Source organism: Coturnix japonica, chromosome 6 (genome assembly GCF_054131305.1).
Source record: "Coturnix japonica strain WE chromosome 6, WE-NBRP24, whole genome shotgun sequence".
Taxonomy (NCBI): domain Eukaryota; kingdom Metazoa; phylum Chordata; class Aves; order Galliformes; family Phasianidae; genus Coturnix; species Coturnix japonica.
The window spans coordinates 24,466,002-24,487,538 of record NC_140668.1 but is presented as its reverse complement, the minus strand read 5'-3'; the positions used below and the strand labels follow the sequence as shown (position 1 = coordinate 24,487,538).

General features: G+C 49.9%; 3 protein-coding genes across 18 annotated transcripts; 1 reads left to right on the top strand and 2 right to left on the bottom strand.

Annotated features, from left to right (window-relative positions):
- Positions 1-74: 74 nt before the first annotated feature.
- Positions 75-12,177, bottom strand: DRC7 (dynein regulatory complex subunit 7). 11 transcript variants are annotated; one of them, XM_032446981.2, is made up of 18 exons: positions 12,029-12,152; positions 11,147-11,404; positions 10,542-10,716; positions 9,935-10,060; positions 9,661-9,873; positions 9,221-9,355; positions 8,669-8,887; positions 7,901-8,029; positions 7,141-7,231; positions 6,701-6,829; positions 6,315-6,443; positions 5,536-5,762; positions 4,487-4,699; positions 3,462-3,572; positions 2,369-2,479; positions 1,159-1,353; positions 556-695; positions 75-404 (listed from the first exon to the last, which is right to left on the bottom strand). In XM_032446981.2, exons 2-18 carry the CDS (start codon positions 11,392-11,394, stop codon positions 314-316), a joined length of 2,682 nt encoding a protein of 893 aa, XP_032302872.2. In that variant the 5' UTR covers positions 11,395-11,404; positions 12,029-12,152; the 3' UTR covers positions 75-313. The 11 variants fall into 11 exon arrangements, with proteins under 11 accessions (XP_032302872.2, XP_032302870.2, XP_085407886.1 ...); XM_032446979.2 differs by lacking the exon at positions 12,029-12,152 and adding an exon at positions 11,774-11,881; XM_085551760.1 differs by lacking the exon at positions 12,029-12,152 and adding an exon at positions 11,774-11,881 and having other exon boundaries at positions 9,661-9,855.
- On the top strand, positions 11,058-16,931 carry LOC107319112 (uromodulin-like). 4 transcript variants are annotated; one of them, XM_032446975.2, is made up of 9 exons: positions 11,058-11,147; positions 13,956-14,022; positions 14,184-14,351; positions 14,775-14,980; positions 15,358-15,518; positions 15,869-16,114; positions 16,199-16,358; positions 16,564-16,708; positions 16,788-16,931. In XM_032446975.2, exons 1-9 carry the CDS (start codon positions 11,073-11,075, stop codon positions 16,892-16,894), a joined length of 1,335 nt encoding a protein of 444 aa, XP_032302866.2. In that variant the 5' UTR covers positions 11,058-11,072; the 3' UTR covers positions 16,895-16,931.
- A 301-nt stretch (positions 16,932-17,232) lies between these two features.
- On the bottom strand, positions 17,233-21,506 carry ADGRG3 (adhesion G protein-coupled receptor G3). Of its 3 annotated transcripts, XM_085551715.1 has the most exons (13): positions 21,118-21,301; positions 20,948-20,977; positions 20,713-20,875; positions 20,511-20,619; positions 20,272-20,412; positions 20,061-20,183; positions 19,952-19,991; positions 19,686-19,786; positions 19,127-19,239; positions 18,666-18,958; positions 18,454-18,547; positions 18,055-18,341; positions 17,233-17,833 (listed from the first exon to the last, which is right to left on the bottom strand). In XM_085551715.1, the coding sequence occupies exons 1-13, from the start codon at positions 21,185-21,187 to the stop codon at positions 17,718-17,720; spliced, it is 1,680 nt and encodes a 559-aa protein (XP_085407841.1). In that variant the 5' UTR covers positions 21,188-21,301; the 3' UTR covers positions 17,233-17,717. The 3 variants fall into 3 exon arrangements, with proteins under 3 accessions (XP_085407841.1, XP_015729171.2, XP_085407840.1); XM_015873685.3 differs by having other exon boundaries at positions 18,666-19,239; positions 21,118-21,506; XM_085551714.1 differs by having other exon boundaries at positions 18,666-19,239; positions 20,948-21,011.
- Between the last annotated feature and the right edge of the window lie 31 nt (positions 21,507-21,537).

Below are 21,537 nucleotides of genomic sequence, written 5' to 3'. Positions count from 1 at the left end.
CCTGTGATATTGGGATTAAGCACAATGAGCTTCTGCTTGGTGGCTTTCTGCAATGGGAACAGTGCAACACTGGCTTCTGTGTTTTAGTATCAGGGGATGATTATTAGCCAAGAAAGTGGTTTGTTTAAGACAGTAGATGGTACAAGTTCATTAAAATCCTAGAGATAGATGCACAAAGACTTATAGCAGAACCTAATGAGAATGCAAGATTTCTTGCAGGCAAGTAGGAAAACCTCTTCTCCATTTTTAAGGCTGCTTTTAAAAGGCTTCAGCACCAATTTCCAGTGTCTGATCTGAAGGAATAATGAAGCGATCAGGGGTGACCGAGGTGCTCTGCAATGCGAGGGTCGTTGCGCAGTTTCTCCTCAAGAGCCAGGTACCTCTGTGGTGCTGTCTGCTTTTCCCTACAACAAGAAGGGGAATGATCAGAGGAAAGCTGCAGCAGGACATGGAGTAGAATGGTTTACAGAACAGCTGCATTGCTCAGTGATAGGAATGCTGACTGGTACACCTCCCTGTTCCCCTGGGTGCTTTTCAAGTCATCATTCCCAGTACCTGTCGAGTCTTAGTGCTAGAATGTGGATACGAAACATGGTTTCAGAGTAACCAGCAAGGAATTCAGCCTCCTCCTCCTCACTGAGCTGATTCCGCTTTTCTTGAAACTGCTGGTTCTTCTTCTGCAGCTCTTCTACCTCCTGTTGAGAGAGTGGCAAGAAGTCAGGGTAATCGAAAGGAGAGTGAGGAGCACAGATAGGCAGAAATGCAACTTGGAGTTCAGGGAGCCAAGATGGAGGAAACCACAAATAAGAGCTGCTTTATTTTCATAAGGTAGTGAGTCCGAGGTAAGATGAAAACAAGGGAATCTAAACACGTGGACCAGTGAGAGGCTGCAAGACCAGAATGCGTTGCTTCACTATAGTTAAGACACACTGGAGAACCAAATCAGTTCTGCTTGAAACAAGGACTAAATTTGACCCTGGAGCTATTCCATTCTTTGATCTCACATGTTCATGACAAAATGACACAGCTGTGTCTAGGGCTCCCTTAAAGGTAAAGGAGTTTTGTTTCCTGTCACGATGAGATGTGTATTACCCTCCCTCCCGCCAGTGCAAAACCGACTTCAGTTACATGCACACCATGGAGCAAGGCTGGGAATACCTTTTCAAAACGAGCTTGCATGATATTGGCCTTAGCAACCAGCCGATTCTTAAAATCACTCAGGCAGTCCTCTTTCAGGCGAAGGGCCTGCTTTTTGGTCAGTTTCTCTGGACTGCCGATTTGAATAAGAAAAGGTGCCAGGTAATCCACATCCTGTCCTGTTTGTCCTGGGAGATCATCCTTCTTTGCATTCAACTGGAGGGGGAAAGACAAAAAGAGTCAGGACCCCATCTGCTTGTTTCCCAACCACCCTATGATAAGGAAAAAATAAAAGCAAAGGCCTATATTCCTTCGACCCTATGGTGCAAATGATGTTTCCTTTTGCTATAGTTTGACCAAAACTGTAGCTTTTCACGAGTTGTACAATATCAATGTGTTTTTCATTCTGTCATTTATTCTTTATCGCCCTTTTTAATATCTTTCCTAATTTCCTTGACCGCAGAGATTTATCTTCCATAAAATGTGCAAGAAGGGCTCCAAAAAAGGCATTTGTATTTGGACAGGATATCTTGAGTGCTATTAATTTGTAGGCTGGCAAATAGCTGATTCTTGGACCTTTGCCTCTGTTTGTGTTTCACGCCAGATGTCTGGCATGTAAAACCTAGGATCACCTCTTATAACCTCTCCAATCAGGAAAGTTCAGTCTAAAAATCATTCACGAGAAGCACACAAGAGATTTGAAAAAGCTGCAAGTAATTCTTCTTGAAGTTTTTTGTGTGTTTGCTCACAATATACATAAGGCAGTAATTCCCTGAGAGAGACCCTGAAACAAAATTGCCTTTGCAAGTGATAATGAGAACAAAATAAACCCCAACTGATTCATAGAGGAATGAAGCATGCAAAGATGTGCACATAGACCTAGTGAAAATAGACCTGGCTAGAACGATGCAGCTTGGACTCCGTTATCCCCTCCCCCCCCCCAATCCCTATTATTATTAAAATAATTAACAAGGATTAGTTATTAAGTTTTATCTAAATACAGTAAAACAACATCATTTTTTTCCTCTCATGTGGGGTTTTCCAGAGAGCCAGAAGGTCATAACATGGCCATGTTATATTTTCAGCTTGTACCTGCTAGGGATTTAATAACACTTATAACTCTTAATAACACTAAAAGATCTTCAGAGCTAATTTGTCAGACAGAAAACACTTACTCTGGATTTAATTTGCATGCATGTAATTAGTACTGGGATTAGTAAAGTCCACCTACCATGGCTTCGTACTCTTGTCTTTTCTTTTCATTCCTCTCTGTGTCATATATTGAAGCTGACAATTTAATGTCTGCTTCTTCACTCTCGCGGGTCTCCAGAATCTTTAGCACCTTCCAAACAATCAGAAGAAAGACAACTCAGCTTCCCCACCAAGTGACAGCACTTCTACATGCTAACAGAGCAGCTGCTTACGTACCACAACTGTAACACAAGGTTAAATATATCCCAGACCTTTATGAATAACGTTCATATACTGCTAAGTCAACCTGATAGTTTTGAAACTGTGATGACGGCTTTGGCTTTTTGCTTTGTCTCTACAGGATACACAGCACAAACAACAGGGATGTTTTGTCTGCAAATACATCAAGACTAAGAAATCTGGTGAGGTAATTCAGGAGGTCACAGTTTACGCTCTTCACAATTCTGAAGAACATTGCAAGCTTTTTCTCAGCTATTCTGAATATCCTGCATGCTGTTATTATGCGTTCCTCCCCAGGGGTTTTTTCCTCCACAGAAAAACAATTAAAAACCCAACCAAATCCAATAGCTCTGTCTCCACTTGCTGGAATGACTGAATTTATCCTGAAGTGACGACAGAAACTTCTAAGAATGTGAATTTGTTACAGCAGTCACAGTGTAACAGTACAAGCAATGTATTTTGTGGACTATTTCCCTACAGTTGTTCCGACCAAAAAACCCCCACAACTTTGATATTATTGTTATGGTTTCCTGGAAATGTCTTGCAATTAGATTACACTACATACGACATCCTTTCTTTTTTGTTTCATTCCCAGGCAAGAAAACAAACAGATCTACTCCTGGATGCCTCAATTCACACGCTGTTATTTCTCTCTGAAACCATTTCCATCCCTGAGGACAAACAGAGCAAGACTGGGAAAGTGTGTCTCTCTCCATATACAAGACCTGTACTGAACAAGGGATGGGTTGCAAACTTGGTCATTCAGCATGCAGACCAGCTTCACAACACCACAGTTTTGTTTTTATCACAGCCTAAGCTGAATGAGGCTTCAGCAATCTGTTAAATGAAACCAGTTTCCACTCCTGACAGCAGTGAGGACAGCTTCCTATTACCTCTGCTTGAGATCTCCAGACTTGTTGCTTCATCCGCTTCTCTTCCTCTGTTAGCTCTTGCAACAATTTATACAGGGGGACCAGCTTTGTGCGCTGCTCAGGGAACCCCGCCTGGAAGCAGATAAGCTAGTGAAAGGCAGTATTGTTGTCTGGGTGCACGGGACCAAGTACTTTGCAAATATGAACTGGCACCATTCTGCTAAGTCAATATAAGGGCACTGCTTTACACCATAAAAACATCCAACCCATTGTCAATAGTTGACTGCAGTTCACCTAGACTTTGAGTCCATCAGTAATGTCAGCCAGATTGCATGTCCTGCATCTCTTAGATGATGTTCCTGTTATTTGGCTGAGACTGTTTATACAGGGTTAGAGATGAAACAACAGCACTCCAGCAACTGCATCTCCACACCAGAAATATAAATTAAGAAATATATATTCGTTGCGTTTATATCTTTGTAACCTGATTTCCTATGTGTAACTGTGCAGCATCACAATGTACAGGCAGACATCAGCTTCTGACTACAAACTCACATCAGAGACATTAATGAAGTGACCCCTCCATGAATGAGAGAATTTGGCCTAATGACAGCACTTTCCTTTTTGGGGATATCTTTTATTTAAGGCTATCTGTCTACCTACCTATCAGCAATAAAGAAAGCCTCAGTACCTTGCCTGAATTTGCAGAGTGAACTGGGGGTGATTTAAACAACAGTGTGACCCAGGCTTTGTGATCCATGGCAGAATTTGAGTTAAAATCTGCTCTGCTTCTCTGCTATAGTCTCTTAAAGAGAGAACAGAAAAGGGAATTTCAACTTCCCTGCAACGAATTTGCAGGATTGAGACAAGCAGCAGCTGAATCAGCATCTTGCAAGATCTCAGTGGCCATATAAACTACCTGATAAGCAGATGGAGGAGAGGCTGAGCGTGAATATGCCATGCCATGCTTCCACTGACATTACACCTATCCTTTGTGTCTCCATGACCCAGAAAAGCACCTTGATATAGGTAGATTTTCTCCATACCTGGTATGTGACGCACATATCTGGGGTCATGATTTCACTTTGCTTCCTATAGCTCTCTGCTGGTTTGAAGAAGTCCTTCTTTGAGGCTGTGATGTATTTATTCTTGAGGTGGTATATCAGCTGGATCACATCTTCTTCGAGCAGAAAGACACGTTCTGCTACATCTTCATCAGCAGGCTTTTGTAGGTTTCTGTGGAAACGCTCCATGATTTGCTGAATGAAGAGAAAGAGATGGAAGTGAGTTGGACCACAGAGAAAAATGGCAACATTTGCAGAGAGTTAAATCAAAGCTCAAGACAAAAACTGGGCCTTTTTGCTACAGCTACTCCTAAAGCCTTGGCCCACGGTTGGACCCTGAGAAAAAAAAAAACAACTACAAAGCTGCTTAAAGCAATACAGACTCCCATTTGTGGAGCTGAGCATGCTCTTCAAGCTCGAAGTTACCTTGAGATGCATCTCAGACTGATGGAGCAAGGTAAGCTGAGCACAACAAAATATCCCAGATTCCCCAACAAAAGGAAGGAGTCAAAAAAAGCACCTTGGGTACTGACCCAAAGGCCATAGCATGGCTCTGCCGTGGCAGATGAAGTGTCTGAGCCGTACCAGCAGATGTCAGGTTTTCTCTCTCAACTGTTCTCCAATCCAGACTTGACTGGACAGAGGAACCTGTTTGTAACAGCATTGTAGGACACTTTGTCAGCACAGCAGAACAGTAGCTTGAGGCCAGAACAAAACAGTTGGGAGCCTTGTGAAAATTTCCTTCCCAAATCACAGTTAAGCTATTTTTCTTTCCTCTGACACACACTTTCCAGGTCATAATTTCCTAGTTTCATTCTAGTTCTCAATGTGTTTTGAGACAAATGCACACACTGTGGCTCTGTCAAGCAAGCAATTGAAAGACACAACAGCTGAACAAGACTCAGATGCTTCATCTGGAGCTTTGCCTTGGTTGTGTACACTCAGAATGAACCTAAGGCCTCAGGCAGCATGTTTTGCAATGTATAAATATCACTGTGACAGATATTTTTCTGTTCCTGTCTTGGCCGTACCACTATAGGCCGGGAGTTCGCATCAGCTCTGGTGTCAACCAAAGTTACTTTCTTTTTCTTAGTGCGAAACTCTGTGTGCTGGAAGTACTTGAAGTCATCTCTCCCCACGAAGTACTCTTTCATCTCGCTGTCATTTTCAGCAAGTTTCTGGAGGCCATCAACTCGTGTCTCAGTGTAGAACTCTATCACACGTTCAGTCTGTGGGTCCATTGACTTATAGGTGTGTACTAAGGACACAAAAGAGACAGTTTTTAACCTTACTGGTTGTATGGGAATTGGTAATCACAGCCTGAACCTCTGATTAATCAGCTAAGGCAAGTGTTGGGTCAGCTGTGGGAGCACAGGTGAGAGTAATTTAGCTGTGCTCCTGGAAGGGGTGAAGCTTGACTCCACCTCCTCTAGACCTCATTTAAGGGCTGACCACCACTAAGGCAGCATCTCTTGGAGATTGCTTCCTGGTGGAGATTGCCTCAGCATTTCCCAGTGAAGGCATCCATATTGGTGAGTTTTTCCTTATAAATAACCTTTTGAATATCTGTTACCATCTTTGTATAATTCCACCTTACTCTGGTAAAAGTATATATCACTATATATGATACAGCCATCACCTTCTGTTATGCTGGGAAAGAATTGCCCAGGACTGGAAGCACAACCAACCCCATTTTCTACTCTCAGAGACCATATTATTAATCTATGTTTGCAGCCCTGTTGCTTTGGGCTTTTGCAACTGCTAGAGCAGATTCCCATGATGTCTTGGTTGCCCAGATAAACCCAAATACCTTTGAGACCAAGGGGGTGTCCTGGGCTGAAGTACTCTGTGGTCATCTGTGTTTGTTTATTCACTTCTCTCCTATCCAACATGTCTTCACGGTTTTTGAACCACTCTTTCACTTCTACTGCATTGGTATCTGGCAGGAGACATGCAATTTCACAGCCTTACGTCACCCAGTTGGAAGTGGTAGGATTCATCTGATATCTGTGCAAGCAGCCCACATAGTCACTAGAATTGACTCTGTGCACTGGGGCACTTTATAGATGAATCCTAATAGATGAATTCTAATCTACTTTGATGACTTTTACCATAAAAAGACTTATTCCTCTTTGTCAACAAAAACTAAAGTCACCAGCTCAGGGGGAGAAGATGAGATAAACTCCATTCTCTTACAGTTTGAGTCTGCGTAGATAGTGAGGCGTTTCACCAGCCCATTTCTATTAAGGTATGGTGCCCATTTCTCCAGTTTTGCCTTCTTGTACAGGGTCACTTTCCTCCCCTGGGAACAGCGGGTCTCAAACTCTGCAGTAGGCAAGGGAGGTCAGAAAGATTAGCAGGCAGTCCCATATGCATAGTGGTACCAGAAAACCCATCCCAGGCAAAATCATTCAGTTAGCAGTAAAAGTGTGTTTGTCTATGGGGACTTCCCACCCACAATGGGACAGTGTATAGCCACTGCATTCAAACCAATAGCAAGTGCATGCCTTGATCTACTGCACTTTGCTGCTATACCTCAAACATCCTGAAGGTTGAATTCTTGAATGAGACAAACAAATGTCCAAGATCTACTAAAAGATTAGCTGGAAGGCAAGCAAAAGGCCAAGAATGAGCACCTTTGGGAGATATCTGAATTGGAGCTACCCATGATGATGGCATGGCAAATTTTATCTCCTCCTCCTCCTCCTCTTCCTCTTCTTCATCCTCCTGTTGAAACAGAAATATTCATTTTTGATAATTTCTCTGACTGTGCCAGGAGACCTTCTGGTTCTGGAGAATGCACTGCAGCAATCAGAGAGCAACTCACACGAGACCACATTTGATCCTGCACAACGCAGTGGCACAGTTATGTGCTGTATCAATCATACGCGGCCTGAGGACAGGAGCAAGCAGCATGCTGCAGTTTACAGGGAAGGAGAGCTTTATTGCATTCCTGCAGTCTTGCTAGAACATCTTATTCCGAGCCTAATGAAATGTGGCTAACACTTATTCTAGACAGGTTATAGATGTGACTTTTGCCATTCAATCTAATGACCAGCTTATTTTATACAGACCATGGAAGAAGTTTTGATCCCTGGTGATGAACATAAGCTGAGAAGATTAGATATGAGGAGGGAATGTATTGTTATCAGTGTTTCTCTGTAGTGCTGTGCTGGCATAATGCCTGCTTTATCATATTTGTTCTTCCAGCAAGATAACATAACATTTATACTTACTTTATTTCTACATTTGGTTGGCAGCTCGTAGGAGCTGTCTGCTGACCAGCAGAGAGAGGATGTCCCGAAAATTTTTGTTTTAATTTTATTTTTCTGAAATTCCTTTGTCCCAAAGGTCAATGCACTGGAAGGCTGAGTGCTAACCATTCAGGTCACTCACCGTGTCATCCACGTTCCTATCAAACAGCTCTTTTTCCTTCTCAGCACCCAGAAGCCGCTGAAAAGGCTTGTCAGTATCTGAAAGCATGACTTCCCAGCGGACAATGTCACTCAAATCAAAGGCAAGATCCTAGGCCAAACAGAAGACATCCACAAAAATAACAAGCAGTTTCAAGGGCCTGACACTACACTCAACACTGCTTCCTCACACCTGCAGACTCTGGATCTCAGTGAGGTTGAGCTCATCAGATCCCTGGCTCACTGGTGGGACCCCAAAGACTGGCTCCGTGCATGGAAGGCTACTGGTCCTTTTCCTCATGGTACCTCTTCCACAGCTGGCATCCATGGCCCCAGGGTCATCCAGGTGAGCCCAAAGTGACTCTGATTCAGCCCCTCTCCTTCCAGCCTTTCTACCAGCTGGGCAATAGATAATGTGTGAGAAGATCCAAATCAAGATCTTACCTAGCCTAAGCTGTACTCAACAGATTTTACCCTAAAAGTTTTATTGCTGGGAGAATGGTTGTCCAGCCAGCCTTCAAAGCTGATATTCCAGCATTGTGGAGGGTTAATAGGTACAATCCATATGTGCTAGCTCAGAGAGTGGGATGCCAGGAATTAGCTCCAGGTACCAGGCCTGATAGTCTAAGTAATCAGAATTACATGCCCAGAGCCAGTGCAGGGGAATACTGGATCACCACTGATTTTGGATTTCCTCTGGGCTCAGCCTGACTATCCCTTTGAGGTGCAGGGGTGTTTAAGAGCTCGTTACCTTGCAGCCATTCCGGCAGTCCTGCATGTTCACCCAGTAGTTCTTGTGGTTCCAGACACTCTCAATCCCAAGGAATTGCTCATTGGTGGTGCTATGGCTGTTCCCCGTGAAGGGATCAATGAAGAAAGTTTCGGGAACCTCTCTCTTGCCAGACAGAACCAGAACCCATGCATGGACCCGTAAGCCACACAAACGGTCACGCTTGGGCTCTTCTGCTTCCTGTAGTCCAGAAGACAGAACAGTAATTACTGCTACTTTATTGACACTGTAGTCCAATCCACCAGCAATCTTTTTTTTTTTTTTTTTCCCTGCCCAATTCTAAAGGCCTCCAAACCCCTAATGCTCCTCAGAACAGTAGTGGAGTACATGCTCAGCATATATTCCTCTGCTAGCACACACTATGTTTTCAGAAACCATGTGTTCATAGCCAGAATCTGAGCTGTACTCTACTGCGTGGAGGGTAGTGAGCTCCTTTCTAAGGTCAGCTATTACCCATGTCTCAATTCTTGCTAATGGAGTTTGAGAGTAGGGGGGTAGACCTTGCTAACTCACCATGCCTATCTCTTTTTCCTTTTTCTCAGTTTCTGCTTTCTTCTTGGCCTCCTGCTGAAGCTCAAACTTGCTGTAGACCTCTGGGAGGGGCTTAATTCTATATTTGCTAGACTTCTTCACTTCTTCTTTTGGTTTCTGCCTCCACCAAAGCAAGAAATTGCTGTTAAACCCAGCAGGAATCAAGAAAAGGGAGAAAGCATGGGCAAACTGTTGCCCTCTTTAAATGAGTAACATGATTAGAAAGCAAACAGGCAGTGTGGCTGGGCGCCCCACAGCCTGCCATCACACTCATTCTTATCGCGTGTTGGACGCACCAGAGATGCCAGCTTCATTGGCCTCCAGAGTGCTTTGTCTTTCTCACCAATGTCATAGTTTTCTTATCAGAACCAGACACCCAGGCTCCCCCCTGCCTGCTCCCTGCTCACTGCAGATCTCCTCACCTCCTGTGGCTTCCTGAGCAGTGGGCATACCTCCAGAGTTTCATCCAAGCTGCATATGCTTTGGGTGGCATACCCATTCACACAGTAGGCATCATACCCAGCTCCAATCAGCATGGAGCACAGCAGCACGCTGAAGTCAAAGCAGTTCCCTCGCTGGTACTTCAGGATGGTGGTTGGGGAATAGAGTGAACTGGGCTTGAAAGAAAGGGATATCTGTTCACAGTGCTTGTCTCTTTCTTGGCTTCTTCTGTAGGGACTGCAGCCCCTTTCTTACCGGTGTGAGAGGGCTCTTGAGGGGCTCCATAGTGAGATAGTCAGAGACGAAGCTAGCACAGCCATCCCAGTGGTACAGCTCTGTGTAAGGCAGCAAGGTTGGCCTCACTGTTGTGCTCACAAACTTCTGTAATGCAAGAAGAGGACTTTGATTAGCCAACAGATCTCTAGTGCAGTTTCCTGTCCAAAGCCATCCTCAGACAACCCCTGGATGCAGCAGTTTATATTCAGGACTTCTGTGGAGCACACCAACATACCGATGGTACACCTCATCACCATTCAGAACAGGAAATGCACGGAGTTAAGAGGGTTTGTGCCGGTAGGCACTTCTGTGTGTTTGTGCCTAAAAATTCAAGCTAATCTCAGCCACATTATAGATGTGAGCCAGATCTCTTAGTTTTCATGTGAGACAAATAGCTACTGCGCTTTCTGGCTTCTATATCCTCTGGCATCTATTTATTTCTTTATTTCAACTTGTATGACTTTTATATAATAAATGTTGAAGGAAGCTGACCTAAAGAAGCAATTCCACACAGTCAGAGGAGCAACAGGGCCATAACTAGACAAAAAACTGTGCAGCTTGGGCCCATCTCCACACCACCCTTTACCTCCACGCCACATTCGTTGACTGGGTGCAGGAAGAGCGGCTTGCGTTCAGGGCAGAGGTGAGTGTACTGCCGTTGGTAATGGTCAGCAATGCGCAGCATCTTCTTTTCCCTTGGGGAATTTGTCTTGTAGGAGTCTGGTAACTCGGATGTGTCAATGCTGCTCCAGTCAAAATCCCTTGAGAGGCAGAAGGAGGCAGAGAAACACAGGTAATAAAGTGGGGAGCAATTTAGACAGGATGATCTGCTGTCAAGACACTGGAGGGGCTCCCTGCTGGAAAAAAATGAGGCTCAAATCCAAGAAGAGATCATTTAAAGTGGGCATAATTTTGCCATAGCCAGGCTTCTCTGGAGTGATGGCAAGCTAATGTAGACCAAGAGGACTGGGGGATGTTTATACAGTGTTCTGATACAACACTAAATGGATGGAAAATGAAGTGATTTATCTTGTCTTACAGAGATGAACAGCTCACCAGGCTTACAGAAACTCCCCACCCTGCCTTGCACAAACAAGCCTCAGCACCAGCTACAATCATGCAGCTCCCTATGGACCCCCCTGCAGGACTGTATCTGCTCATCCCAGTGACTGACACAAACGTGCAACTTACGGTACATCACTTGGAAAGCAGATTTGTTCCACAGACAGCTTTTTCTCCAGGTCGTGAAGCTCACTGCTGTCCTCCAAAGCCTTCAGCTCTTCTTCCTTTTGCTCCCCTTCTTCTTCCTTCTGCTCCCCTTCTTCTTCCTTTTGTTCCCCTTCTTCCTTTTGCTCCCCTTCTTCCTTTTGTTCCCCTTCTTCCTTTTGCTCCCCTTCTTCCTTTTGCTCCTCTTCTTTCTTCTCCTCTACAGCCTCCATTTCGCTTCCTCTACAGAAATACATGCAACCAGTTGGGACAAGTTGTATAGCAACACCAACACCCTTGCACTTGGGGCACAATAACTCCCATTTCTGTGACTGTCAGGTGCAAGCACTGAACTTGAGTTCAGCATGGGCAGGTGGAACGCAGGTCACGGGGCAGCCAGGGAGATGGGGATTTGTTTGGTGACAGCCATGGCACAGCCTCAGGCCCTGTTGTGGTCCTCCAAGGGCCCCAAGCAGGGCTGTTGGGCAGGGGGTTGTTTGTAGCTGCCTCAGCAGCAGAGCAGCCTCCAAGGCCGCAGCGCTGCTCCTATCGCCTGTTTACATTTCAGGGAGGCTGGGGGCCATCCGTTTCCCTCCCTGCGGTCAGGCTGACCCGCTGTGGAGCAGATGGGGCACGATGGACCTTGTGGCCTCCCAGCAGCCCGTTCAGCCCCGCACCTCTGTCTCCTGACACGGCTTCTCCGCCGGGCCTGGTCACCACGGCAACGCCCACGCACCCAGCAGCCTTGGCGCGGCCTGCGGCCTCCCCCGCCGCCCAGCCCCGGCCCTCCCCCGCCCTATGGAGGCAATAGGCCCCGAGCTGCCCCCCGGGTCCCGCAGCCTCCTCGGCTGCCCCAGTTCTGCTCACCGCTCACTTCAGCTCCTCCGTACGCAGCCTGGCTGTGGCAGGTGCCTCAGCAGCCCCATAGCAAATGGGCTGGGAGCTGTGGGCCTGGGCCTGGCTTTGGGCCTGGGTCTGAGCTTGGGCCTACTCTGCCCACTCCAGGCTTGAGGACTGCCCCAAAACTCATGGGTTCCAATGCTTTTACATGTCGCAGGAGGCTTGGTTTTTTAAGTGGTGGTTCTTTGGATGGACAGCTGCTAAGCACTGCTTCATTGCTGTGTTTTGTCTGTGTTAAGGCAAGCCTGCCCTGCTCCCAGGGGGTGCCCACAGCACTGAAGGCTCCTGAGGATGCACCAGGACAGTGGGGTGTGCCATGACATGCTGGGCATGCAGAGAAACCACAGTCAGATGTTTTAAATAATTTAGCTGAGTGCTTTCTTTTATGCTGCAGCAGAAACAGTGTATCAAGTAGCATCACTTTGAATGAACATTATCATTATTGTTTCACAAAGCGTGGAAGGACCGAGCTCTTATCCCCATGTCTGTCATAGCATCTCCCACCAGATCTGAGATTTCAGAAGTCACTAAAAACCAGAGCACATGTGTGTGTGCATGGGAAGCCATGTACTGAGCGCACAGTTGTTTGCCTCTGTATGTATCACTATGGTATCTGCTGCTCCTGCTGAGGCAAAGCAGGTGCCACAACAGCAGGTGGGTGCATAAAACCCTGATAAGCAGGGGATGGTGCAGAGATAGGGGTATTGCAGACGCTGCTCCTGGTTAGAGTTCCATCAGGGCTGTGATTTGGGTCAGCGTTCACCAGCCCTGAGCTAATCAGAAGGGCTGTGCTGGAGGACACACTTTCAGAGGGCCCTTTCCTCCCCGTTTGCTGCTGGCTCTTGTGCAATCGCAGAGACAGCGTGGGGGAGCGATGAGCTGCTGGGAGGTGATATAAGGGAGGCAGCCAGGAGCGTGAGAAGGACGCAGCTGGCTGCGGGTGGGCAAGTGTGGAGTGGTCTGGCAATGGTGAGTAGGATGAGAGAGGTGGGAGCTTTGTGTTGAGGATATATGCTGTCCTTGGGCTGGTGGGCAGGATGAGAGTGGTGGGAGCTTTGTGTTGAGGCTACTGCAGCCACGGGTGGCACATCTCGGAGGAGGTTTGCAGAGCTGCCCGAGGTGGTTGTGCCAAGCTGGAACAGCCCTGCATTTGCTGGCAGTGTGGTTCTGGCAGCAGCAGGAGCCAGATTTCCACTGAAGCTGGAGGACCATGCAGTGGGGCCATAGCCCACGCTGCAGACGGGGCTTTACATCCCCAGGGCTTTGCATCCTCCTTGCTCGGATTTCTGGTGGTTGCAGCTGCTCAGGGTAGGGCTGGGGGAATAAATAATTTGCTGCTAGACCAGAGTCTGGCAGTCCAAAGCTTTTGGCTTTGGCATTGCCCTGCTGTGGGGACATGTGCAGCCAGCATCCTCAAGTGACTCATATCCACAGTTCTGATAAGGATCCTGGGCTTATCCAGCACCACGTCAGTAATTTCTCTAAAGAAACCTATTGTCTGACTTTATCTGTGTCTTCGTGACATAAATTTTAGTTATGTTCAAGGTTTGTTTCCTTTCTTTTAAGCCCGTTGTCTCTCCTGTTGTAGATATGGGTTACTGGAAAGGCAAGGATGGCTTCGTAAAGCCCTAAATCTTCAGATCAGAACTATGATTGGAAGGGTTAGAGGGAAATTCCTTTTCTCTTTTGGGAGCCTGAGCTGAGAGGATTGCTGTTCTGGCCCTTTGGGATAGGAAATTACTTCATACCATTGAACTTATATAGTTTTTGGAGGAAACACAGTATAGAAATTATTGTACCCATGTTTGAGGGCTGGCTCTGAGTGATTGCCAACACCTCTGCAATGAGGACCTGCTAATAACCTACATTACCCAGAGCTTTTTTGTTCTTACAGGAAGGGACTGTGACATATTTGCTGCTGTTCTCTGCCCTGCGCCTGGCTGGCTGTGTAGGCAACAAGAGTGAGTCTCCTTGTATGCTGCCCCGTGCAGTTATAGACAGGGATAGGAGAGGTCAGAGCCTCTTCATCCCTTGTGAGCAGTGGGGTAAGCTTGCTCCCATGTCTCTCAAAGGTTAGATATTCCTGCTGTATTTAAGCTTGCTTGCATTGCCTTTCCTGCAGGTGAGCTGGTAAGCCCGCACAGCTCGAGGGGAAGGTTTACCCTGCGTGCCAAGAGGAGCTCAGATGCCTGCATGCCCAACCCGTGCCAGCACCATGGGAGCTGCCAGGTGATAAAGGACAGACCCATCTGCAGCTGCAAACCTGGCTTCACAGGGGCATTCTGCCAAGGTAGGGCTTGGGGTGCTGGCAAACTCAGTTTGTCCACAGGCACCAAAGGGAAAGGTGGATGGGCAGGATGGTGTTGCTGCCTGGTTCCCTTAGCAGACTGCAGAACTCTATAGACAGCCCACCCCAATGGCACTTGATATCTGCCTGTGGTGTCTTGAGCTTGAGGACTGTGTCCATTCGAAGTAGCAGCAGCTGTAGACTTGTGCAGGCTTAGGCAATTAGCAATAAATGTCAGATCCTCATTAACTCCAGCTCATTTCCAAAGGTTTTGCTCTCTCTCAGTGTCTCTGAAGACCCCTACCAGCAGCCTCCCACAGGGTTGGGATGAGTGTTGAGCTCAGTAGGGCTGTGTCATCCCATAGCTGACTTAGGGCTCCTTCAGGCATCTTCCTTATCGCTATTGCAGATGGCTTTTTCCCCCAGATGTGGTACTGAAGTTGGCCTGTGAGGAAGAGCACATGAAGATGATGGTGAGGAAGGAGGTGTTTGAACAATTGAAAATCCCCCGGGAACTTGTCCACTTGAAGAACCAGGCATGCAAAGTTTCAGAAAGGGAAGAGGAGGGTGAGCTGTTTTTTGCAGCCACTCTTACAGGTGAAAACCACACTGCCTGTGGATCAATAATTCAGGTGAGGATTTAGCACAGAGCCTCTCTGAATGGCTCTGAAGCCAAGAGAGGAGCACATATGCTGAGCAGGGACAGTCCTGGAGGCTTTTCCTTTTTTATCTGGCACTGTGAAGCTCTCTTTCCCCTTGGGAGGCTTCCCTGGGGGCTGTTAGAAAGCTCTTCTGCCTCTACGAAACCACTGCTGGCAGCACATATTAACTTGTGCAGCGAAGAGTGGAAGTCTCTTTAGGAAGTGTGCTCTTTAGGATAGGAGCCTTCAGCTTTCTGGCAGGATCCTCTGAGCTCTGCAGACCTGTCTGTAGTCAGAACATCCCTTAATTCATTAGAATGTGCTGCACTCTGTACGGGAGCTTACATATGATTTCTTTGTCGTTCCAGCAAAACAACTCCCATGTGTCATACTCCAACATCATTGAGACAGCGAAGGAAGCACACAGGGGTGTGATCTCCAGGAGCTTTCAGCTGGAGGTGCATTTCTCCTGCATCTACGCCTATGAGCAGGTGGTGAAGATGCCATTTGCTCTCACCCCTGTCGACAAGTGAGTGGTCCCTCTTCACCTTGCTGCTGAGAGGATGTATTCAAGCTTGTGGGAAAACAGATGCCTTTGATGATATGATCTACAAAGGCCATGGGGAGCCACCAAAGCTCTGAGAGCAGTATCACATCAGGGTGCCTCTCTTTCTCTTCTCCAAGAGGGTCCCGTGGTTGTTTTTCAGAATAAGGTTTGGGCCTTGGGTAGGGGCACGTGTAATCTGCCTTTCTCCTACCTCCATCCATGTCTAGTTGGGCCAACTCCACATGGGATTTGGGGTCAGCAAACATGAAGAGCCTGTGCCTGCACTGCTGACCTGATGTGGCTGTTCATGAGCTCTCCTTCTCTCCTCACAGGCTGGTACAGTTCTTGGTCAGAGAAGGGCACTTCAACGTCAGCATGAGGCTGTACAAGACCGCATCCTACCTCGAGCCCTACCACCTGCCGACTGCAGCCGTGCCCATCACAGACACACTGTATGTCATGCTGAAGATAGAAGGGCAGCACCAGCTCCGGTACTTCCTTCTGAGTGTGGAGGGCTGCTGGGCCACACCAAGTGCAGATCCCTACCAGGATGTGCGACATGAGCTCATTGAGCAGGGGTGAGCATTCCTGGTCTCCTTGCTGTGGGTGTCCCAGACAAGGGACACTTTTTTTTGCCTGCTGACCATGCTATTTCCCTCCAGGTGTCCCCATGATGAGACAGTGACATACTTAAATGCCGTTGGAGAGAGCACCACAGCCAAGTTCAGCTTCCAGATGTTTCAGTTTGTAGGGTACCCCGAGGTGTTCCTGCACTGCCGTGTCCGGCTGTGTCTCCCTGATGGCCCTGAGCCCTGTGCCAAGGTGAGTTCTTAGGAGTGACCTGGGGAGAAGCAGGTTAAGGTTCCTTTGGCAACCAGCTCCTTTCCCATGTTCTGGGGCTTGCCATTCTCCTAGGCTGCACCTGGCTGTGCCTCTACTTGGGCAGAGCACTGTCCCCCTGGCAGGCACTGATCCCACAGGCAGGCTTCTTCCCTGCCCTCTTCCCTTCCTTTTACTCTGTTAACAGCAATGTCCCACTCTCTGGAGGAGCAAGCGGGCGCTGGCAGATGACTACAATAAAATTGTCTCCTATGGACCCATCCACCTGCTGGCTGCTCCTTCCCTGGAAGTGGAGAGCCATCATCCCAGGGCTGACCAACAGGAGCTGAAGGGTATGTATGCCACTCTGGGGAGGATCGGGGCCAGCTTGAGGGACCCAGACCAGTTGGCAATATTTCTTCTCTTTGGTAGGACCCGGCCTGTGGCTCCCCAGGATCCTCATCCTGCTGTGTGTGCTTGGTGTGCTCACCGTGGTTGCTGCAGCTGCAGCTGTCAGCATCAGAAGACGGATGGTGTAGAAAATAGCCAGTTCCAAATAAATGTGGCAGTGGCAGAGAGGCTCTTCTCTGTGTCTTTACAGAGGCTTGAAGGAAGGAAATTCAGATGTTGCTCAAAGGATGAGTCACGTCAGAGTGTTTCTGCTCACTGAGCATCCTTTGAACGTTCCCATGCCCTCCCAGCCCATGGTGAAACAAGTACCCAGGAAGGCTGAGCTGAAAGGGCTGCTCTGGGGTGGTGGGCTGGGGTGCCTGGTGGGCTCCAGTACCCTCCTATGGGACAGGGCTCAGCTGTTGGGCTCTGCAAGACCCAGCAACCCAGCTGTAGCAAGGCGAAATCAAAAGCGAAATCCATAATGCTTAGCTAGCTAGCAGAGTTTTAATGCTAAAACACAGACGTGGATGGGCCAATACAGCAGTTCTGTGTGAGAGGCTGTGAGTTGATATGCACACACTCACATACAGTGTGAGGGGATGGTGTAGCTCAGGGTGCAGCTGGTTGTGCATCCCCAGGATGATCTGGTACCCAGTTCCCTCTCTTCTGCTGGGGGTGAGGGGTTGTCTCCACGCAGGCTGAATGCAGCTGGAGACACTGGGGAATGAGACTTCCAAGGGCATGCGGAATGGGGGGAGGTATCTGGAGCCCCTTGGACCAAGCTGGCCATTGGGAGCCTAATGGCAGCTAGGGCAGATCACACCCACCAAGGGGTAAACTGAGGGATGGGTGAGGGCAGGGGCCACGCCAGTCAGTCAGGGTGCCCAGCTGCCCACACAGCTCTCACTCCCGTGGGAAGCCATGTCCTTTGGGCTGGAAGCTGGCAGGCAGGGAAAGAAAGGCCAGCAGTTATCCCTGTGACACTGCCATGGTTCTGTCATTCCTCACAATGTGGGAGAGGGAGCTGCTGGTCTCTACCGCCCTTGGGTAGTAAAGGACAACCAGCCAGATGAAGATGAAAACACCTGCAGGGGAAGGAAGAGGATGATAGCAGCAGCAGCAGTGTGAGAAGCTCCTCCAATGCCTCGCCAGGGCTCAGCATCAGTGGCTTGGCTCCATGGCAAGTCCCTCTGCACCCTGCTTAAGGAAAGGGCATAACTGTGCCTTGGGACTCCTGGTCCACCAGTGCCAGGTTTCCTCCTGCCCCCCACCCCTTCCCAGCCAGACCCTGTGAGCCAGTCCTGACCTTGGAGGGAGTTGAGGATAGCAGCAAGGAAGAGAATAGGTGCGGAAGAGCTGCTGTAACTGAGGAAGGACAGTGCCCAGGTGGCTCCAAGCAGGCAGAAGAGTCCCAGTGCTGACAGAGCCACCTTCCAGGCCTTGCAGGGCCCCTGCATCACCCCACTCCTCCACAGGTGGCAGTTCTTCCAGGCCACCACCCCGAAGATGACGGTGTTGAAGAGGAAGATGAGGCCGAAGTAGCCGCAGTTTGTGATGTAGTGGACAAGGAGGTGTTCAGAATTGATCCAGCACCTGAAAAGAGACAACTGCGATGCCTCCAGAAGCTCTGCTCCCCACACATCTATGGGAACCCACCCTACATGGCCAAAGGGCCACCCAGATCCTGCAGGCGTGTGCCACATACAGGTGGATGATGGTCTGGTGGTCCATTGTCCCAATGCTGTACTCTCCATAGCTGCCAATGGCTCCTGCCACCACCACCAGCAGGGCAGGGAAGCCTGGAAGAACAAGAGGGAGCAGCACAGGGGAGGTGAAGGTTCTCTGTGTCTGCAGGCACTCCTAACACTGCAAAACCCAGTTCCCTCTGGCTGTAACCCACAGACTCCCTGCACTCACCCCATCCGACAACGCACAGCTTCAGCAGGTAGTGGTGTATGTAGGTGCCAAGGACCTTGACAAAGAGGAGGTAGAGGTGACAGCCCTCCAACGCCATCCAGGTGAAGCAGCAGAGCAGGCAGTAGTGGGTGAGCCCCCCCAGGGCACTGCACAGCCCCAGAGAGGCTCTGCTGGAGAGCCCGCCGTTGAGCAGGAAGGCCAGGTTGAGCAGGAGCAGGCTGCTGACCAGGTTCATGTGCAGCCCCAGGTTGACGCGAAGGGTGTCCTCAGACCTGAACTGCTTGTAATTGCACCTGGAGGGAGCAGGAAGGAGGGGGGCATGGGGCAGAGGGGGCACCAACATACTGGGGAGGGTCACAGCAGTGGAAAGGTAGAGGGGTGCCCCTTTCCCAAAGCCTGGGGTTGCTCCACATTCATCCCCAAACCCATCCAGGGTCTGTGGAGCTGCTGGCACGCCCCACCTTAAGAAGAGGTAGAAGGCAAAGGTGAAGATGGAGAAAGCCACAGCCACTCCACAGCCAGCATTGGCCACAGCCACCAACGTCTGCGCCATGGTCCTGTCCAGAGATGGGTTCTGCCAAACATGAGAGGTCAGGTGGGTCCACATCAGACTGGAAAAGCTGGCTGTTGCTGCCAGCCAAGGAGCTAAGGGAGGATACCCCCAGCAGGGTGCTGCAGGGACCAATACAAGCCCACAACCCTCAGGTCTGTCCCTAAGTTCCCCAGGGTGGTGGTGGCTCTGGGGGGATGTGCTTATGTGCTTGTTTGTTGGGTGGGGACACAGGTTGAGAGAATGGACCTCAAGTTTCACTGCTGCCAGAATAGAGCTCTATCCACCCTACACATCCTCCACTGATCTGCTCCTGCCCTCCAGGACACAGAGGTGGGGCTGGGGTTGATTTTTTTGGGAAGGCCTGGGCTTGCTTAGGAGCAAATACAACTGTCCCTGTGCACCCAACAGTGACACGTGAGAAACCGAGCAGGGCTAAGAGTGGGAGCTGTAGGGAGAGGGGATGTCACCAGCAGGAGGGTGAAGAAGGAGAGGTGGTCACAGGCGCAGACTGTCTCCTTGTCCCCGGGCTGTGTGACACATCCGTGGCTGCTCCAGCCTCCTGCCTGCCCTACAACCAGCACAGGGCTACAGTGGTGGGCACCAGCCCAAACCCCCATCCTGCCTCACAGGGCACAGGTCGGGGGGCTGCAATGCTTGTTAGTAGCAGGATGGCAGCCAGGAGCATGGCACACACTGTGCCCACAGCCACACCAAGCCCTGCCGAGCCGCATACCTTTGCTGGGCTCCCAGAAGACGCATACTGGGGTGACATTCTGCAAACAGGAACATGGTGTGAGCCTGCAGCTCACCAGGAAGCACAGGGAGGGGAGGGCATGGCTCACGTGTGGCAGCAGCTGGTAGGTGAAGGTGAGCTGCACGGGGTCCTGCAGCTCCGAGATGTCCCCGTCCCCCACCACGATGCCCACCACGGTGTCATCCAGCACCTTTCCCATCTGGTTGTCCTCCTGCTCGGGGCAGTGCTGGCTGAGCTCAGCCTGCAAGCACCTCCCACATCCCAGTGGCTGAAGTGGGGTCTGGAATGAGAGCTCATACCTGGAACATGGCGAGCTGCTGGATGTTGAGCACGGTCACCACCACACGCACTGCCTGGCTGCTCAGGGATGGGAACACCCCGCTGGGGAGCCGGATTGTGCCTGCTGTCCTTTCTGCTGCTGAGCTGATCACTGCGGGGCCCTGGGGCAGGTATAAGCTCAGCCCTGCCTGTGTGTTCTGCCATGCAAGGCTGCCAAAGCCCAGTGTGGAGGACATGGAGGCATGTGTGGATCCCTCACCTCAGCAGGGGAGAATGCGAGGAGCAGATCTTGTGCTTTGTCCCTGCTGATGTTCAGGTGCAATGCCCGCAGCCCAGCCGTGCTGCTCTGCTCTGCAAACTGCACCATCCTGTGGGGCGGGCAGCACCATGGGGCACAGCCCAGGGCACTGCCATGGCCCCATAGCACCCCACAGCATCACCCCACAGCATCACCCCACTACCTGAGCCAGCGTGCACGCAGGCAGCGGCAGGCAGGCTGCCCCGAGCGGCGCAGCTCCATGCACCGGTGGGGCAGCTCCATGGTCAGGCCATGTCCATCACCACGCTCCTTCTGCTCCACTGCCATGTTGCAGCACTGCTTGGTCTCATCCCCGCGAGGCAGCGCTGTGGGAGGCAGCGGTCAGGGTGCAGCGGTGGCATGGAGGCTGATGGGGTGTAGGTGGGCTGGGGTCTCACCATCACAGCTGTCCTGGCCAGGCACGGTGCCTCACAGGGGGAAAACCCAGCGTCAGTCCTCACTCTGATAGGGGAGATGGGTGCCAGCCCAAAGCGAGCACACAGAGACCCCCCAGCCCCTCCTGGCTGTCCCAGTGTCACCCACCCCATCCCACCCAGCCAGCACTCACCAGGGAGCAGCAGGAGCAGCAGCACCGTGCCCAGCTGTGTGAGCCCCATGCTGCTTCCAGGGTCTCCCATCTCACAGCTGCTCTTCTGCAGCTCCCCAGGGGCTCACAGCTTCTCCTGAGGCAACCGCAGTGTCCTCATTTCCTTTCTGCAACCCCCTTCCTGTGGGTTGCCATGTAACCTCCTGCCTTCAGCTTGATGCCAACCATGATTAGCGGTCGGAGCTGCTTTGCCTCCCCAACGAGCTCCGGGCTTTTGTTTTTCCTTTCCTTCTCAGCCCATCCTGCCCAACCCTATTGTGCCAACGAACAGCAAGACATACGTTGGGGTGTCCCACTGCCAGCTAAGCCTGTACCATCCACAGGCATGACCAAAGGAGGGACCCCAAAGGACAGCTCACCAACAGCAGAGACCCCAGGGGA